The sequence below is a fragment of the Oncorhynchus tshawytscha genome, unplaced genomic scaffold, assembly GCF_018296145.1.
Source record: "Oncorhynchus tshawytscha isolate Ot180627B unplaced genomic scaffold, Otsh_v2.0 Un_scaffold_17_pilon_pilon, whole genome shotgun sequence".
NCBI classification, from domain to species: domain Eukaryota; kingdom Metazoa; phylum Chordata; class Actinopteri; order Salmoniformes; family Salmonidae; genus Oncorhynchus; species Oncorhynchus tshawytscha.
In genome coordinates this window covers 803,711-824,199 of record NW_024609830.1, presented here as the reverse complement: position 1 = coordinate 824,199, position 20,489 = coordinate 803,711, and the positions used below count along the sequence as shown (strand labels likewise).

At 45.4% G+C, this 20,489-nt stretch overlaps 1 protein-coding gene across 4 annotated transcripts in view; it reads right to left on the bottom strand.

Moving 5' to 3' along the window:
- Positions 1-20,489, bottom strand: part of LOC112235368 (disintegrin and metalloproteinase domain-containing protein 22-like) — a 153,811-nt gene that overhangs the window by 81,603 nt on the left and 51,719 nt on the right. For all 4 annotated transcript variants that reach the window (XM_042319285.1, XM_042319287.1, XM_042319288.1 and 1 more), the window contains exons 5-7: positions 14,087-14,153; positions 10,503-10,585; positions 4,728-4,791 (exon numbers count right to left, since the gene is read on the bottom strand). In XM_042319285.1, the coding sequence (XP_042175219.1) occupies positions 4,728-4,791; positions 10,503-10,585; positions 14,087-14,153 (214 nt within the window). The remainder of the gene's footprint in view (positions 1-4,727; positions 4,792-10,502; positions 10,586-14,086; positions 14,154-20,489) is intronic.

Sequence of the window (20,489 nt, the reverse complement as noted above, 5' to 3'; positions counted from 1 at the left end):
CCAATGTGATTAGTGGTGGATCGCACCACTTAAATGCTGCAGTTCATGTCAATGTGATGGTAGATTTCTATACAGAACAGAACTGACAGTTTAATCTGTATCATGTCTGTTCTTTATTATTCTGTTTCATGATACATGTGTATATATTAATATGCGGTTTCATTTCAGAATATGTGAGCTATGTAGAATAATGTTTTGTACACATGAATATGCTGGTTAATGTTTGGACTTTGAACTTTGACTTTAAGAAACAGTAATCTCAAATGAATCCCGTATAATGTTCTCTTGTCCAATTGCCTTTGTTTCCTGATGAATCCCTTTTTGGTAAGGTAGGATAGCAGTTTGGGGGGACAACGGCCTACAAACACACACATATACACACACACACATACACAGGCAGCCATGGGGTGTGTGTCGTGAGTAGGATTAGGGTCTCACACAGATGAGCTCAGATGTCCTTGGACAAAAGAACAGGGCGTGGCCTAGGTTGCTGGGTGAGACCGTATCTCAGATGAATTAATATAGAGTGGGGGGTGGGAGGGGCAGCACCCCTTTCATGCAGGCTTAGGAGTTCCAAGGATTCGTCCTGTGTTTGTGTGTGTGTTGCATTAGAGTGCATGAAGGGGCTTGGCTAAAGGCCACAAAGGATCCCCCTAGTCCTGAACCCCCCTCACCACCACTACCCTCCCCTCCAAGCCTGCACATTCATAGGCTATCAGCTTCACCCCCCCCACACCACCATGTCTCCATCAAGCCCCATCCCCCACCACTCCCCAATCAGCCCTATCCCCAGCACAGCCTGAGGGACTGGGTAGTCTGGGAAGTCCTGGGTACAGCGAGGGAATCCACTGAGCATCCCCATTGAGACGACTGGTTCTTTGTAAACTAGCCAATCCACCATCCAGGAAGGGCTGTTTTTGGAATGTTACATTCTGTGATGCTGATCACCACAACCTTTCTATGTGCTCTGTGCTCTATACATTCTGTTAATCATATTTTTATGCAAAGGAGAGGAATGCCCAAACCTGAAGCTTTAATTCACATTCCCTATAATAACATCCATCTTTTATTGAGACAGGCAGTGCAGGGTGGTGCAGGTGGGGGCAGGGCAGGGGGTGGCACAACCCAGACATATGGTGTTCTGTACAAAGACAAGTCAGCATAAACTCCCTCCTACACACACACACACACACAAACAAACACACACGCAATCACGCACACACAGATTTTGCTAAAGCAGCAGCATCTTGCAGAGAACCGATCCCAGAATCCCAGTCCCAACATCCTGCCCACATAGAGCCATGTTAGTCAGCCTCTTGGTTCCCTTCCTGCTGCCTGGCTCCCTGGTTCCTCTTGGCTCCCTTCCTGCTGCCTGGCTCCCTGGTTCTGGTTCATCTTGGCCCCCTTCCTGCTGCCTGGCTCCCTGGTTATGGTTCCTCTTGGCTCCCTTCCTGCTCCCTGGCTCCCTGGTTCTGGTTTATCTTGGCTCCCTGGTTCTGGTCCCTTTTGGCTCCCTTTCTGCTGCCTGGCTCCCTGGTTCTGGTTCATCTTGGCTCCCTTCCTGCTGCCTGGCTCTCTGGTTCATCTTGGCTCCCTGGTTCTGGTCCCTCTTGGCTCCCTTTCTGCTACCTGACTCCCTAGTTCTGGTCCCTCTTGGCTCCCTTCCTGCTGCCTGGCTCCCTGGTTCTGGTCCCTCTTGGCTGCCTTCCTGCTGCCTGGCTCCCTGGTTCTGGTCCCTCTTGGCTCCCTTCCTACTGGCTGGCTCCCTGGTTCTGGCTCCTCTTGGCTGCCTTCCTGCTGCCTGGCTCCCTGGTTTTGGCTCCTCTTGGCTGCCTTCCTACTGGCTAGCTCCCTGCTTCTGGTTACTCTTGGCTCCCTGGTTTTGGCTCCTCTTGGCTGCCTTCCTGACGCCTGGCTCCCTGGTTCTGGTTCCTCTTGGCTGCCTTCCTACTGCCTAGCTCCCTGGTTCTGGTTACTCTTGGCTCCCTGGTTCTGGTTACTCTTGGCTGCCTTCCTACTGCCTGGATCCCTGGTTCTGGTTCCTCTTGGCTGCCTTCCTGCTGCCTGGCTCCCTGATTCCTCTTTGCTGCCTTCCTACTGCCTGGCTCCCTGGTTCTGGTTCCTCTCGGCTGCCATCCTGCTGCCTGGCTTGGTGGTTCTGTCCAGGTCGAAGGAGGGCAGATGGATTAGCCATATGGCAGACAGGAGTTATGCCGCCACGCACGCACACACACACGCACGCACGCACGCACGCACGCACGCACGCACGCACGCACGCACGCACACACGCACACGCACACACACACACACACACACACACACACACACACACACACACACACACACACACACACACACACACACACACACACACACACACACACACACACACACACACACACACACACACACACACACACACACTGAAGCAGGGTGAAGGAAAACGCTAAAAATAAACTTTAAAACCAATGGGGTGTACAAACAGAACACTGCAGAGAGGATGCAAGTACAGCTGTGTGTGTGTGCGTGTGCGTGTGCGTGTGCGTGTGTGTGTGTGTGTGTGTGTGTGTCTGTCTGTGTGTGAGTATCAAACTTGGCATGCAGGGCAGGGAGGCCACTACTTGATCTTTCCAGCAGGCATCTGTGTGTCTGTGTGACAAGCCTCTTATAATGAACTGCACACCAAGCAGACTGTCAGAGAGAGAGAGAGAGAGAGAGTAGCCCCAAGAAGGCAGGCGCAGAACCTAACAGCCGACACTGGGCTTGACAGTAGCACAGCATGGCCTTTTCCTGGAGCCAGGATGCTAACGGCTAACTAGCGAACAACTTATAGATGCCACACTGCGTGTGTGTGTCTAGCAGAGCGCTGCAGAGATTTTCTGAGTTAAGAGATCTTGGAGTGCAATTTTCCTACTCACTCCTTGCTTCAATAATTCAGTCCCTCCAGGAAGACTACAGAGGAATGACAGAGGGAGAGAAGGAGGGGAGGAGGAAAGGGAGATAGGGAGGGAATGATGAAGGAGGCTGCTAAAACAGATGCCACAAAGCCACAGGGTCCCAGTGTTGTTCATTTCTGTTTCTCTCTCACCCCCCCATTCTCCCTCACTCCCACTGTCTCTGTCTATTCCTCTCTCCCTCACTCCCACTGTCTCTGTCTATTCCTCTCTCCCACTCCCACTGTCTCTGTCCATTCCTCTCTCCCTCACTCCCACTGTCTCTGTCCAATCCTCTCTCCCACTCCCACTGTCTCTGTCCAATCCTCTCTCCCTCACTCCCACTGTCTCATGTCCATTCCTCTCTCCCTCACTCCCACTGTCTATGTCCATTCCTCTCTCCCTTTTTCTCTATTCTTCCCTCCTTCTCCCTGACTCATTTCATGTCCTTCTTCTCATTTTACGCTCTCCCCCTCTCTTTCTCTCTCTCTCCCCTCTCTCTCTCTCTCTCCCCCCTCTCCTCTCCTCTCTCTCTCTCCCCTCTCCTCTCTCTCTCCCCTCTCCTCTCTCCCCTCTCTCCCCTCTCTCCTCTCTCTCTCCCCTCTCTCCTCTCTCTCTCCCCTCTCTCTCTCCCCTCTCCTCTCCACCATAAGGTGGTAAACCTGTCAGATGGATATGCATTTTAAGAAGGCGGCTCTATATGCCTGAAATACATACACACACAAACCAGCATGGGCACTTTTGCTCGCTCACACACACACAAATACAGACACACACGCACACACACACTCATACATACACACAGACACACACAAATACAGACACACACACACACATAGACATGCACGAGCACACACATACAGACACGCACGCACACACATTATTTATTTATATATTTCTGCCAAGATGCATTTTTAAATTGATAGTTGTTGGCTCAATGACTGGATGTCTATGGGAACAGCTAGCATGTCATTGCGCTAACGCTAGTAGTAATTCATCCCTCCTACCCTTGCCGCCACTTCTGAAAAGAATCCTAGGGGAAACACTGCACACACACTGTACACAAACAAATATACCTTCTTCCCTTCCTGATTACCTCCACCCTAAACACAGACACAGAAGATAAAGTGTCTCTCACATCAACACATCAGAATCAGAGCTTGGTCTTTTCTCTCAGGGCGACAGATGTTGCTTTAAACCATCAGCTCTCCCTCATAAATACAAACATATACTGTATTATAAACTGGGTGGTTAGAGTCCTGAATGCTGATTGGCTGACAGCCGTGGTATATCAGACCGTATTGCACGGGTATGACAAAACATGTATTTTTACTGATGTAATTACATTGATAACCAGTTTATAATAGCAATAAGGCACCTCAGGGGTTTGTGGTATATGGTCAATATACCACGGCTAAGGGCTGTATCCAGGCTGTACTCCGCGATGCGTCGTGCCTAAGAACATTCCTTAGTCGTGGTATATTGGCCATATACCACACCCACTTGTGTCTTATTGCTTAATTTTATCACTCTCTATTCCTCATTAACTAACTGGCCGGTCAACTCTGCTCTGTCCTAGTGGATCATCTCTCTACTCTGAAGTCAATGTTAATTATGGGATGTGTAACGTAAGGGTAGTCTGCTTTGTGATCTGCATTCACGGTCCGTTCTGCAAGAGCTTCTAGTCCCATTCAGTCGAGACGACTACCATTACACAGTGTGTGTGAGTGCGTACATGCGTGCATGCGCATGTATGAATGGATGGCCAAGGCCAGGCTTAGCCGAGGTACTCACGCTGACGCGGTCCTTTCCTCCAGGCTCGATCATGTAGGTGTGATTCCCATCAAAGAACATCCCACTGACAGAGAGAGAGAAAAAGAGAGATCAATATGACCGCCAGCCATTGCAGACGTAAACAAGATGGATGCCAGCACTCTCTCTCTCTTCTCTACAGTAACTGATGAGGACTGTGTGTGTCTGTAACGGCACTAAGAGGGATAGGTGTCTATGGATGGTTTATACTGGTACATGTCTATGGATGGTTTATACTGGTACATGTCTATTGATGGTTTATACTGGTACATGTCTATGGATGGTTTATACTGGCACATGTTTATACTGGTACATGTATATGGATGGTTTATACTGGTACATGTCTATGGATGGTTTATACTGGTACATGTCTATGGATGGTTTATACTGGTACATGTTTATACTGGTACATGTCTATGGATGGTTTATACTGGTACATGTTTATACCGGTACGTGTTTATACTGGTACATGTCCATGAATGGTTTATACTGGCACATGTTTATACTGGTACATGTATATGGATGGTTTATACTGGTACATGTCTATGGATGGTTTATACTGGTACATGTCTATGGATGGTTTATACTGGTACATGTTTATACCGGTACATGTTTATACTGGTACATGTCTATGGATGGTTTATACTGGTACATGTCTATGGATGGTTTATACTGGTACATGTCTATGGATGGTTTATACTGGTACATGTCTATGGATGGTTTATACTGGTACATGTTTATACCGGTACGTGTTTATACTGGTACATGTCCATGGATAGTTTATACTGGTACATGTTTATACCGGTACGTGTTTATACTGGTACATGTCCATGGATAGTTCATACTGGTACATGTTTATACTGGTACATGTCTATGGATGGTTTATACTGGTACATGTTTATGTCTATGGCTAGTTTCTCCTGGTACATGTTTATGGATAGTTTATACTGGTACATGTCCATGGATAGTTTATACGGGTACATGTTTATACTGGTACATGTATATGGATGGTTTATACTGGTACATGTTTATGTCTATGGATAGTTTATACTGGTACATGTTTATGGATAGTTTATACTGGTACATGTTTATACTGGTACACTGCAGGTCTGTTGTAAATGAGCCTCCTCTCCATGACTAACACTACTAACCAACACTAGTAACCAACACTACTTACACTAGTAAATAACACTACTAACCAACACTAATAACTAACATTACTAACACTACTAACCAACACTACTAACACTACTAACACTACTAGCCAACACTAGTAACCAACACTACTAACCAACACTACTAACACTACTAACCAACACGACTAACACTAGTAACCAACACTTCTAACCAACACTACCACTAGTAACTAACACTACTAACCAACACTACTAACACTACTAGCCAACACTAGTAACCAACACTACTAACCAACACTACTAACACTAGTAACCAACACTACTAACCAACACTACAAACCAACACTACAAACCAACACTACCACTAGTAACTAACACTACTAACACTACTAACCAACACTACTAACACTAGTAACCAACACTACTAACCAACACTACTAACCAACATTACTAACCAACACTACTAACACTAGTAACCAACACTACTAACCAACACTACTAACCAACACTACAAACCAACACTACCACTAGTAACTAACACTACTAACACTACTAATCAACACTACTAACACTAGTAACCAACACTTCTAACCAACACTACTAACCAACAATACTAACCAACACTACTAACACTAGTAACCAACACTACTAACCAACACTACTAACACTAATAACCAACACTACTAACACTAGTAACCAACACTAATAACCAACACTACTAACATTACTAATCAACACCACTACTAGTAACTAACACTACTAAACAACACTACTAACTAACACTAGTAACCAACACTACTAACTAACAATACAAGATGAATCATAAACCCAAATTGAGAACCTTTTGTTTGATTAAGGGTGAATTTGTGTGTGAGAGATATATTATGTATAACCTACCTAAAAGCAAGAGATCGCTATGTGCACAGGTAAGATCAGGGATATTGCCTCTGCGTATTGAAACAGGTCGGTATTGTGGTGAAATGGAAAAGAAAAGAAGATGTAACTATTGTGACCTCGAAGAAAAAAGAATGAAACTCATTTTATCCTCTATTGCCCTTTCTACCACGATATATGCTTGCTCATCAGATATTCCCTGGAATTATGTGGCTGAGTGATGAGGAGAAAGTGAAATAGTTTTTTGTCCATTGTGTATTTCCGTTTGCAGAATATTTAGATAAAGCCTGGAATAAAAGAAAAAGGGCTACCTATAATTAAATTGTACTGTAACGGCTCTCGTTTGTAGGAGACCAAAGCGCAGCGTGGTAGGCGTACATCGTATTTTTATTGATGACACCAAACAAAATAACAAAGACAAAAAACGAAAGCGCACAGTTCTGTCAGGCTCAAATACTAAACAGAAAACAAGATCCCACAAAACCCAAAAGGAAAATGACAACTTATATATGATCCCCAATCAGAGACAATGATAGACAGCTGTCTCTGATTGGGAACCACACTCGGCCACAAACAAAGAAATAGAAAACATAGACTTTCCCACCCGAGTCACACCCTGACCTAACCAAACATAGAGAATCATAAGGATCTCTAAGGTCAGGGCGTGACATGTACAAATATTTAGCTTCTATGTGGTAAATGGCATGTGTGTATATAGATTGTCTATACTGTAGGCTTGTCTCCCATATGAATCTTCTCTTTGTGCCAGACTGGGTTCAAATTACTTCTGTTTACTTTTTAATTGTTTTCTGTATTTATATTTATTTATCTTTATACTGTTGAAGTCGGAAGTTTATATACACCTTAGCCAAATACATTTAAACTCAGTTTTTCACAATTCCTGACATTTAATCCAAGTAAAAATTCCCTGTCTTCGGTCAGTTAGGATCACCACTTTATTTTAAGAATTTCAAATGTCAGAATAATAGTTGATAGTATAATAATAGTTATTGAAGGTTTTAATAGTCACAGTGGGTACAACATCACCGATGCACTTGCTAATAAACTCGCTCACCGAGTCAGCGTATACATCAATGTTGTTGTCTGAGGCTATTCGGAACATATCCCAGTCAACGTGATCGAAGCAATCTTGAAACGTGGAATTTCTAGCCCTTGTTATTAATGGTATCTGTTGCTTTTATACATGTCTTATTACTCAAAAGTCATCTTTATTCTCGCTCCAAATACTTCCATGGCTTATTTTTCAAATTGTCATGTTTCGTTCTAAATGTCTGCGCAAGAGTGAAGGTTTTGCGCGAGAGAGTAACAGTTAACATGATTGGATGTTAATTATTTGACTAGGCTACCTGTTTTTGACATTGTGTTGTTATTTCACTGAACACTAGATGGTAGAATTTTATTTTTGTCAGTGAAACAAGGCTATGTATAGCCCCGTTGGAAAATATAAATGTACTGTTTGACTTTTTAAAATTTTAAATGTGAATTACACTTTCATTTGGCGTACCCCCGACAGCAGAGCGTACCCCCGACGGCAGAGCGTACCCCCGACGGCAGAGCGTACCCCGACGGCAGAGCGTACCCCGACGGCAGAGCGTACCCCAGACGGCAGAGCGTACCCCAGACGGCAGAGCGTACCCCGACGGCAGAGCGTACCCCAGGCAGAGCGTACCCCGACGGCAGAGCGTACCCCCGACGGCAGAGCGTACCCCGACGGCAGAGCGTACCCCAGACGGCAGAGCGTACCCCCGGCAGAGCGTACCCCCGACGGCAGAGCGTACCCCCGACGGAAGAGCGTACCCCGACGGCAGAGCGTACCCCGACTGCAGAGCGTACCCCCGACGGCAGAGCGCGTACCCCGACGGCAGAGCGTACCCCAGAGGGCAGAGCGTACCCCAGAGGGCAGAGCGTACCCCGACGGCAGAGCGTACCCCCGACGGCAGAGCGTACCCCCGACGGCAGAGCGTACCCCAGACGGCAGAGCGTACCCCAGACGGCAGAGCGTACCCCGACGGCAGAGCGTACCCCGACGGAAGAGCGTACCCCGACGGCAGAGCGTACCCCGACTGCAGAGCGTACCCCCGGGCAGAGCGTACCCCCGACGGCAGAGCGTACCCCAGAGGGCAGAGCGTACCCCGACGGCAGAGCGTACCCCCGACGGCAGAGCGTACCCCAGACGGCAGAGCGTACCCCAGACGGCAGAGCGTACCCCAGACGGCAGAGCGTACCCCAGACGGCAGAGCGTACCCCAGACGGCAGAGCGTACCCCGACGGCAGAGCGTACCCCAGACGGCAGAGCGTACCCCCGACGGCAGAGCGTACCCCGACGGCAGAGCGTACCCCCGACGGCAGAGCGTACCCCCGACGGCAGAGCGTACCCCCGACGGCAGAGTGTACCCCCGACGGCAGAGCGTATATCTGGTTTAGAAGAACAGTTTTCTCTGAGCCACATTGTGGTTTAGAGCCTGATGGACACTGGGACAAGTACATTCAATTGAGTCCCAATCATACTTCAGCTGTTAATATTATATTACAGCACGACAGGGTGTGTGTGTGTGTGAAGGCAAGGCAGGATGTACATTGTGGTAGAGACCTGACCCAGCATAAGAGAGTGAGTCTCTCTCTCTCTCTCTCTCTCTCTCTCTCTCTCTCTCTCTCTCTCTCTCTCTCTCTCTCTCTCTCTCTCTCTCTCTCTCTCTCTCTCTCTCTCTCTCTCTCTCTCTCTCTCTCTCTCTCTCTCTCTCTCTCTCTCTCTCTCTCTCTCTCTCTCTCTCTCTCTCTCTCGTATTTAGAAGAGGTGCGTCTCTCTCTCTCTCATGTATTTAGAAGAGGTGTGTCTCTGACTGACACAGGTGTGTGACACTGCAGGTGTGTGACACTGCAGGTGTGTGACACTGCAGGTGTGTGTTTCTTCTGTGTGTGTGTGTTTCCTCTGCATTCGAGACACCCGATACTGTCAGATATATCCCAATACAGTCACACACATAAACATACATACAACACACACACCTCCCTGCAGGGCTTTCTCCAGCTGACCCACCTCTCTCTCAGAGAAAGCGCTGCTTTAGAGAACAACTAAAAATACCAGCCTGAGAAACAGAGACGTCCCACAGGACAATGCTGCAGGGAGGAGAGAGAGAGAATGGAGAGAGAGAGAGAGACAGAGAGGATGGAGAGAGAGAGAGGATGGAGAGAGAGAGAGGATGGAGAGAGAAAGACAGAGACACAGAGACATAGAGAGAGAAACACAGAGAAAGAGAGGATGGAGAGAGCAGATGGGGAGAGAGAGAGAGAGAGAGAGAGAGAGAGTTGGGGGGAAAGAGAGAGAGAGAGAGGGGGGAAGAGGAAGAGAGAGGTGTTTATGTGTGAACAGAAACATAAATAAAGTATGACTGTAGGTGTATGTTGAGGTGGTTGGTAGCATCAAGCTACCCAAATGGTGCTCCCTGGTGTTCAATTCAGCTCCCTGTAAGAGCCTTGGGATCAACACATCGTAAAGGATACTGGCTCTGAGTGGCGGCCTTTGCATGTCATGACTGGACAACAGACACACACACACACACAACAGAGAGAGAGAGAGAGAGATCAGCTAATCTGCAATAATTATACTGGCATAATGCCTAAATGGGATAATTGCTACTTAGGCCTGAGACTGGGACACAGGGGGAAGGAAATACTGATCCGAGGAAAACACACACAGAATACTCACTGCAGGCCGTGGCAGGTGGAGAGGGCCACGAAGGATTCAGGGATGTCCCGCACTATCCCCTGGTAGTAACAATGTTCTCCTCCCTGAAAGAGAGAGAGAGAGAGAGAGAGAGAGAGAGAGAGAGAGATAAAGAGAGAGAGAGAGATAGAGAGGGAGAGAGAGATAGAAAGAGAGGGAGAGAGTAAGAGAAAGAGAAAAATAGAGAGAGGGAGAGAGAGAGAGAGGGAGAGAGGGATAGAAAGAGAGAGATAGAGAAAGAGAGAGAGAGAGAGAGGGGGAGAGAGATAGATTAACACAACTGTCAGTGACAAAGAGGACGGTAACTTTAGAGCCAATCCAACCTCCTACCCAGAAACAACCAAAGATGTCAGCAATGTGTTGAAAGGTGGAGCTACTACCATCAGTTTAAACACATATCCTTACAGATCAACACGAGTGCCTGTTTTCTTTCTGGACATGGTCATTGTCCTGACCACACAATATACACATACTTTACATACTGTACACACTGCTGCACACTCTGAAGAAAGAGCAATCTATCACTGAGCATTTCATAAGGAGATGAATCCAGAGCAATCAATCACAGAGCATTCACCCTTAGATCCCGAGACTGAAGTAATCTATCACAGAGTTTATGCTCACATAGACCAAGGGGTGTCTGTGAATACTAATACGTTCGACAGAATCAAAGTTGATTGGTCGCGTATACAGATTTGAAGATGCTATCTCAGGTGCACGGAAATGCTCTGGGGGCTCAACCAGGTCACATGCATCCCTTGAACACGTTTAATGATCTGAGAGGGAGATATTCTACTACTCACTACTCCTCCTCTCATCCCTCTATCCTATCTTAACCTTCCTCTTGTTTCTCTCATCAGATCATCTACTGACAGGAAGCCACAGCAATGATCGACCCCCTCGATGTCGCTCTCCCTCCCCCTCGATGTCTCTCTCTCCATCTCTCAGGCTTTTTTAAACCACAGAGTGCTTAGGCCCATTCTGCTGCGTTAGGCTGCATGTGCGTGTGGTACATAAAGCCATATTTATTCATATAGATTTGTATGATGTCTAAGTGCTGTCTCTTCCTGGTCTATTTCTCCTGGTCTAACTACCATTAGACAGGAAGCCGGCCTCTCAGAAGGAAAACAGCTTTTATCACTGGATCAATTCCTGCACTACACCCTCCCCTGGGCTGAACACAGGGAGGCAGCTCTGCACTGCCCCACTGCATACCACGACTCCCTCTCTCTCTACCACAACACTCTGTCTCTCTACCATGACTCCCTCTCTCTCTACCACGACTCCCTCTCTCTCTACCACGACTCCCTCTCTCTACCACGACTCCCTCTCTCTACCACGACTCCCTCTCTCTCTACCACAACACTCTGTCTCTCTACCACGACTCCCTCTCTCTCTACCACAACACTCTGTCTCTCTACCACGACTCCCTCTCTCTCTACCACGACTCCCTCTCTCTCTACCACGACTCCCTCTCTCTCTACCTCTCTCTCTACCACGACTCCCTCTCTCTCTACCACGACTCCCTCTCTCTCTACCACGACTCCCTCTCTCTCTCTACCACGACTCCCTCTCTCTCTACCACGACTCCCTCTCTCTCTACCACGACTCCCTCTCTCTACCACTCCCTCTCTCTACCACGACTCCCTCTCTCTACCACGACTCCCTCTCTCTCTATCACGACTCCCTCTCTCTCTACCACGACTCCCTCTCTCTCTACCACGACTCCCTCTCTCTACCACAACACTCTCTCTCTACCACAACACTCTCTCTCTACCACGACTCCCTCTCTCTACCACAACACTCTCTCTCTACCACGACTCCCTCTCTCTCTATCACGACTCCCTCTCTCTCTACCACGACTCCCTCTCTCTACCACAACACTCTCTCTCTACCACGACTCCCTCTCTCTCTATCACGACTCCCTCTCTCTCTACCACGACTCCCTCTCTCTCTACCACGACTCCCTCTCTCTACCACAACACTCTCTCTCTACCACAACACTCTCTCTCTACCACAACTCCCCCTCTCTCTACCACAACACTCTCTCTCTACCACGACTCCCTCTCTCTCTATCACGACTCCCTCTCTCTCTACCACGACTCCCTCTCTCTCTACCACAACACACTCTCCCTCTACCACAACACTCTCTCCCTCTACCACAACACTCTCTCTCTCTCTACCACAACACTCTCTCTCTCTACCACAACACTCTCCCTCTCTACCACAACACTCTCTCTCTCTACCACGACACTCTCTCTCTCTACCACGACTCCCTCTCTCTCTACCACAACACACTCTCTCTCTACCACAACACACTCTCTCTCTACCACAACACTCTCTCTCTACCACAACTCTGTCAGGAAGGAGGGAGAGAGAGAAAGAGATGGAAAGAGAGGGAGTGAGGAATGTGAAGGGAGACAATGACCATCAAAGCCTGTCTATCTATATCACTATCTATGGATGAGATGACTGTTACTTCTGTTGTCATTAGAGTTCCCCTCTCCTTCCTACTTCTTCTCTGGGGAGGAAGTACTCCTGTGATATCACTCTCAGTCAATGGGGGAGAGGGAGAGAGTGAGAGAGAGAGAAAGGGGGAGAGAGTGTGAGGGAAAGAGCGAGAGAGAGTGAGAGAGGGGAAGAACAAGAGGAAGAGAGAAAAAGAAAGCGAGAGAGAGAGGAAGATAGGAAGAGAGAGCTATTTATAAGCAGGGCTGTGCTCTACTATCCAGCACCCATCTTCCTCCCCTCCTCTGAACCTTCTGCTCCAGTTCTCATAGAGGCAAGAAACACCCAGCAAACTGCACTGTGTGTGTGTGTGTGTGTGTGTGTGTGTGTGTGTGTGTGTGTGTGTGTGTGTGATTGTGTGTGACAGTGAGAGAAGGATGGAGAGAGAGAAAGAGAGACAAAAGAGAGAGACAAAAGGGAGAGAGAGAAGAGAGAGAGAGAGAGAGAGAGAGAGAGAGAGAGAGAGAGAGAGCTAGGGAAGCTGCAGGGCTGTTGTAATCATGGCCAACATTTTTTTTTTTTTTTACATTGTAGTCATTTAGCAGAAACTCTTATCCAGAGCTACTTAGTTAGTGCATCCTTCTTCAGATAGCTAGTTGGAACAATAAAACATCTCAGTCGTAGTAAGTACTTACCATCAGAAATAATGTTATTCTACCTTGCTGCTTCTCAGCTGTTTATAAACATTATTACATAGTTGGCCACTGTAAAGACTGTTGATGGCTAATAAAGTATCCCCTAGTAACAATACGAAGAGATAATAATCCGTAAAGTGTGGATTATTATTCCCCTAATAACCTAAAAACCTAATAACCTAATAATCTGTTTAACTATGATCTGGCCGTGGCACAGAGAAGTGGATGTCCAGATTACAGTACGGTCAGCGAGCTATGAGGATGTTGTTAATCCCAGATGAAGAGTTTTAAGGATCAACCATTGGTAGTTAATGACACAAAACTGTAGTGCACCCTATCAGCAGGTTATCATCAAACCATCTCATTTCTGAAACAACATTCTAATTCAGAGACTAGATTTCCATACGGGGCTCAGTTTCTTACTTTGAATATGACAGCCTTCCCATTTTCTGAAATATGCCTCTCCATGTACTTTGAAGACAGAAGATCACTGGGGAGAAGAGAAGAGGAAACAGAGGAGAAAAGTTAGACAATTACAGATATGAATTCAGAGCTCTGTGTCGGTTAAAGGGACGGAAGAGTGTTAATGAAATGACAGTATTCTCTGGTTATCTCCAGGATTGTCTCAAAGCGTCAGAGCATCCATACCAACAATTATCAGCTGCTACTTATAGAGGATTACTTCCAGCGTGCACACACACACACACACACACACGTGCGCGATCACACAAACACACAATTGAAAACATTCTTAACATTCAAGGGCATGTCGTGGATGTGTTTGTACTTGAGAAAGAGAGAGAATGAGCAGAAAAGTAAGCAGACAAAAGAAAGGGACAGGGTGAAAGAGAATCAGGAAAAAAGAGAGAGAAACAGAAAGAGAGAGAAACAGAAAGAGAGAGAAACAGAAAGAGAGAGAAACAGAAAGAGAGAGAAACAGAAAGAGAGAGAAACAGGAAGAGAGAGAAACAGAAAGAGAGAGAAACAGAAAGAGAGAGAAACAGAAAGAGAGAGAAACAGAAAGAGAGAGAAACAGAAAGAGAGAGAAACAGAAAGAGAGAGAAACAGGAAAAGAGAGAGAAACAGAAAGAGAGAGAAACAGAAAGAGAGAGAAACAGAAAGAGAGAGAAACAGGAAGAGAGAGAAACAGAAAGAGAGAGAAACAGAAAGAGAGACAAACAGGAAAAGAGAGACAAACAGGAAGAGAGAGAAACAGAAAGAGAGAGAAACAGAAAGAGAGACAAACAGGAAGAGAGAGAAACAGGAAGAGAGAGAAACAGAAAGAGAGAGAAACAGAAAGAGAGAGAAACAGAAAGAGAGAGAAACAGAAAGAGAGAGAAACAGAAAGAGAGAGAAACAGAAAGAGAGAGAAACAGGAAGAGAGAGAAACAGAAAGAGAGAGAAACAGAAAGAGAGAGAAACAGGAAAAGAGAGAAACAGAAAGAGAGAGAAACAGGAAAAGAGAGAAACAGGAAGAGAGAGAAACAGGAAGAGAGTGTGGGAGCAAATATAACACATAGACAAATGCATAAGATGTATAGAATAGCTGAACACTAAAAACAGACTACATGAAGGGAAGGTGACACATAGGTGCCAGGATAGCTGGACATACCAAGGCCAGAGGGATATACAAAGGAGGGGGTCAGTCAAATGACTAACTGACGACCAATAGACATAGTTCGCATATTTTTAGGACGTAGAGATGCAGATGGAATGACAGAGGAGACACATAGTCTGTTGCTCTGAGATAAAGATACACATACAAAGGAACATATTGAGCTAAGTGCAGAGCCAAAGCATAGGGCTGTAAAATAGAGGAATGTATAGTATTTTTAGTATAGCTGGACACGCTAGAAACTGAGGAGACACATAGTCTGCTGATCCTAGATAATACACAAACAAAAGAATGCATTTAGCTAAGTGCAGGAACAAAGCAAGGGTCTTGTCATCATAATCTGACGGAAAGCAGGTATGGGCGTTATTGAGCTGAACAAGCAGGATGCACGGATTGGAATGTAACTTCATTTGCATGTGGGATGGGCTCATATGCAATATGAGGATAAATACTGGAGCCAGGGCTCTGGAAAAGGTGTGTGTTCTGCGGACCACTCCGGCTTGCGATACCTCTTTATTAAAAGCCTATTGATTTTCACAAAGTTCTTGATTGTGTCATATTTGAACCAATTTTCTACCACAAGAGAGAAACAGGAAAAGAGAGACAGGAAAAGAGAGAAACAGGAAAAGAGAGAAACAGAAAGAGAGAGAAACAGAGAGAGAGAAATAGGAAAAGAGAGAAACAGGGAGAGAGAGAAACAGGAAGAGAGAGAAACAGGAAAAGAGAGAAACAGGAAAAGAGAGAAACAGAAAGAGAGAGAAACAGAAAGAGAGAGAAACAGAGAGAGAGAAATAGGAAAAGAGAGAAACAGGGAGAGAGAGAAACAGGAAGAGAGAGAAACAGGAAAAGAGAGAAACAGGAAAAGAGAGAAACAGAAAGAGAGAGAAACAGAAAGAGAGAGAAACAGAAAGAGAGAGAGAGACTAATACACAAGGGCCAGTCAGTCTACGAATGCTTTCTCAGCAAAACTGGGATTCTAAGATTCCCCATTGAGTTACATACTGCAGCCCCAATCTGGGACAGAGATATATGAGCTATACACACAGCGCTGCAGTGGATGGCTGCCATTTTACCGGCTCCTGACCAATTCTTTATTTTGTGTTTTTTTAAGCTGATCTTAACTTATTTTAGTTCATAATTTTTGTATATAATATTTCCACCATCATTTCCTATAACTGAAAACATTTTCTGGACATCAATCAGGTGCTTCTACACCTGCATTGCTTGCTGTTTGGGGTTTTAGGCTGGGTTTCTGTACAGCACTTTGAGATATCAGCTGATGTACGAAGGGCTATATAAATACATTTGATTTGATTTGATTCGATTACTAACCTCAATTTAGATTAAGATCTCTCCTTCAACGGGTCGGCAGCTGTTGATGTACTGCTCATTTCAGACCAGTCCATAATCCCCAGGACACGGAAGAGGAACGGCTCAAGAGAGACAAATGAGTGGGCTCCCTGACGTAGTAAGACCTTTAAACCGGCCAACATTCACAAAGCCGCGGGGCCAGGCGGACTACCAGGACACGTACTCAGAGCATGCACTTACCAGTACTGACCCTGTGTATATAGCCAAGTTATCATGACTCAGTACTGGTACCCAGTGTATATAGCCAAGTTATCATGACTCAGTACTGGTACCCAGTGTATATAGCCAAGTTATCATGACTCAGTACTGGTAACCCATGTATATAGCCAAGTTATCATGACTCAGCACCGGTACCTGTGTATATAGCCAAGTTATCATGACTCAGCACTGGTAACCCATGTATATAGCCAAGTTATCATGACTCAGTACCGGTACCCTGTGTATATAGCCAAGTTATCATGACTCAGTACCGGTACCCTGTGTATATAGCCAAGTTATCATGACTCAGTACTGGTACCCTGTGTATATAGCCAAGTTATCATGACTCAGTACTGGTACCCCATGTATATAGCCAAGTTATCATGACTCAGTACTGGTACCAGGTGTATATAGCCAAGTTATCATGACTCAGTACTGGTACCCCGTGTATATAGCCAAGTTATCCGGACTCAGTACTGGTACCCCATGTATATAGCCACGTTATCATGACTCAGTACTGGTACCCCGTGTATATAGCCAAGTTATCATGACTCAGTACTGGTACCCCATGTATATAGCCAAGTTATCATGACTCAGTACTGGTACCCCGTGTATATAGCCACGTTATCATGACTCAGTACTGGTACCCCATGTATATAGCCACGTTATCATGACTCAGTACTGGTACCCCATGTATATAGTCAAGTTATCATGACTCAGTACTGGTACCCCATGTATATAGTCAAGTTATCGTTAGTCAGTACTGGTACCCCGTGTATATAGCCAAGTTATCATGACTCAGTACTGGTACCCCATGTATATAGCCAAGTTATCATGACTCAGTACTGGTACCCCATGTATATAGCCAAGTTATCATGACTCAGTACTGGTACCCCATGTATATAGTCAAGTTATCATGACTCAGTACTGGTACCCCATGTATATAGTCAAGTTATCATGACTCAGTACTGGTACCCCGTGTATATAGCCAAGTTATCATGACTCAGTACTGGTACCCCATGTATATAGCCAAGTTATCATTACTCATTGTGTATTTATTCTTTGTGTTATTATTTTCTCTGTATTGTTGGGAAGGGCCCTAAGTCCGCATTGCTCTTTTAGTCTACACCTGTCGTTTATGAAGAATGTGACTAATAAAATTGGATTTGACATCCAAACACTAAACAACAGGAAGGACAACCCAGACATAACACACACCCAGTTACACACTGCCCTCTACCTACGCTGGTAAGTTCTTTATTGGTGTCAGTTGAGTTGTTAGGTGTTTGGTGCAACTGCTAATGCTGCATCAGGGTGTTTTATGCTCTGCTGAGGTACTGTATCTGTGGGCACACCTGGCTCCACCCCAATATCAGACTCTGTACTTCCCTGGATGTATATTAGTTGGAGCATCAGGAGTGACACTAAAATCTATAATCACACCAGCGCGCTGCACCTCAACAGACCCACTCCCAACATTGGCCCAGTGAGCAATCAATCACCTCCAACCGCCTGTCAGCACCCAATCAACAGCCAGTGCTGTGGAGGAGGGGATAGTTTTTCCACTGACTAAGAGATGGAGTGTTTCAAAGTTTATCTCGGGGGCATACAGAGACCAAGTAGAGGATTTTGTGTATAAAGAATCTGAAAGTGTGTGTCTGTATATGTATGCCCATGCGTATCTGTGTGTGTGTGTAAGATAGCAACACCAGTCACATGAACAAGCAGACGCCAAACAGCTGGTCAGACACACACACACACACACACACTGGCATTAATGATCAACAAACAAGACATAGGGGGAGAGTGAGGGAGGAATGGAGAGGGAGGAATGGAGAGGGAGGAATGGAGAGGGAGAAGAATGGAAAGAGAGGAATGGAGAGAGAGAAGAATGGAAAGAGAGAAGAATGGAAAGAGAGAGAAGAATGGAAAGAGAGGAATGGAGAGAGAGAAGAATGGAAAGAGAGAAGAATGGAAAGAGAGAGAAGAATGGAAAGAGAGAGAAGAATGGAAAGAGAGAGAAGAATGGAAAGAGAGGAATGGAGAGAGAGAAGAATGGAGAGAGAGAAGAATGGAAAGAGAGAAGAATGGAAAGAGAGAGAAGAATGGAAAGAGAGAGAAGAATGGAAAGAGAGAGAAGAATGGAAAGAGAGGAATGGAGAGAGAGAAGAATGGAGAGAGAGAGAAAAGACAGAGAGAAGGGGAACTGGGTTTTAGATGACTAACAGACATTCTGTTACAGTAATACAAACAGCAAGGGAGAAGAGATAGAAAGGGAGCGAGAGAGAGAGAGAGAGAGAGGAAAAAGGGCTAGAAACAGGGAGTGAAAATAGATGGGGAGAGATGGATGGCAGAGATGAGCAGAGAAGAATAAAAAGCATAGGAACAGTGAAATATAGAGAAAGGTAGAGAGATCAGCCTCCTTATGCACGTCTCACCATCCTTGTGTGTGTCCTCCAACCCCAAACCGTCCCACATTGAGACAAAGTTTATTTCTTTGTTCTGACAGGGTGTGTGTTTAAGATTCAGCTTCTGTGGTCTGTATCAGCCCCCATGCTGAGCGGGGGCCTGGAGAGAGACTGGCGTGCGTACTGAGCCCGCATGGAGGACCCACAGGGCCGTAATGGAGGATGCTGATAACCGATTTCAGCTTTAATTATTTTGAGATTTTAATAATTTATTTATACAGACAAAGACGCAAAGTCAGCTCTTGCTTTTCACCTACCCCCACACATGCACACACACACACTAACACAAACAAAAAAACACACATATCGTGGAGAAATTACAAGATTGTGTTAATAATACTATTATTGCATCAAATGGTTGTTGTTTTGTTTGTGCCGGGAGGTACCAGGGTGGAGATGGGTCGGGTATGGATAATGATGAGGAACTTTGTTTTGGGGGCCAGACCCTGGTTTCTACACAATGAGAACAGTCTTTACAGCAGATACAGTCTGCTGTGAATTATTAGTATCTTTCATGAAAATCCTAACCGTGTGACCCATTCCATACATCTGTTGTTTGTCTTGAACATTCAGGAGGATGGACTTTGCTATAAAATGCTGTGGCTCAAATCCGCTTGTTGGGCTCTCAACAAATCACCTACAGGTGGGTCGTCGACGAGCTTCATTATTGCAATAATTAATCGAGAATAGTATCTAGTTATGGTAAGGAGTGAAATAAGTATAGCCAGTTATAATTGTAATGGTTTAGCAGATTATAAAAAAAGATCAGTCTTTACGTGACTAAAAGAAAAGGAATATAACATATACTGCTTACAGGAAACTCACTCTACATCCTTAGATGAAGTTGCATGGATAAAGGAATGGGGTGGTGAAATAATTTTCTGTCATGGACAGAGGAACTCAAAAGGTGTGATGATATTAATTAACAAAAAGGTAAATCTGAATGTGCAAATAGTCAGGAATGATTCGAAAGGAAGGTGGATCTTTTTGAATATGAAAGTGGACGAAAAATACATTTGGCTCATTAACCTATATGGTCCAAATCAGGATGTTCCATACTTCTTCGAAAACATTCATACCAATTTACTGAACTTCAGGCAACAAATGATTATGTCATTATGATAGGAGACTATAACACAGTGTTAAGTACCTCAACGGACCGTAAAGGTAATCA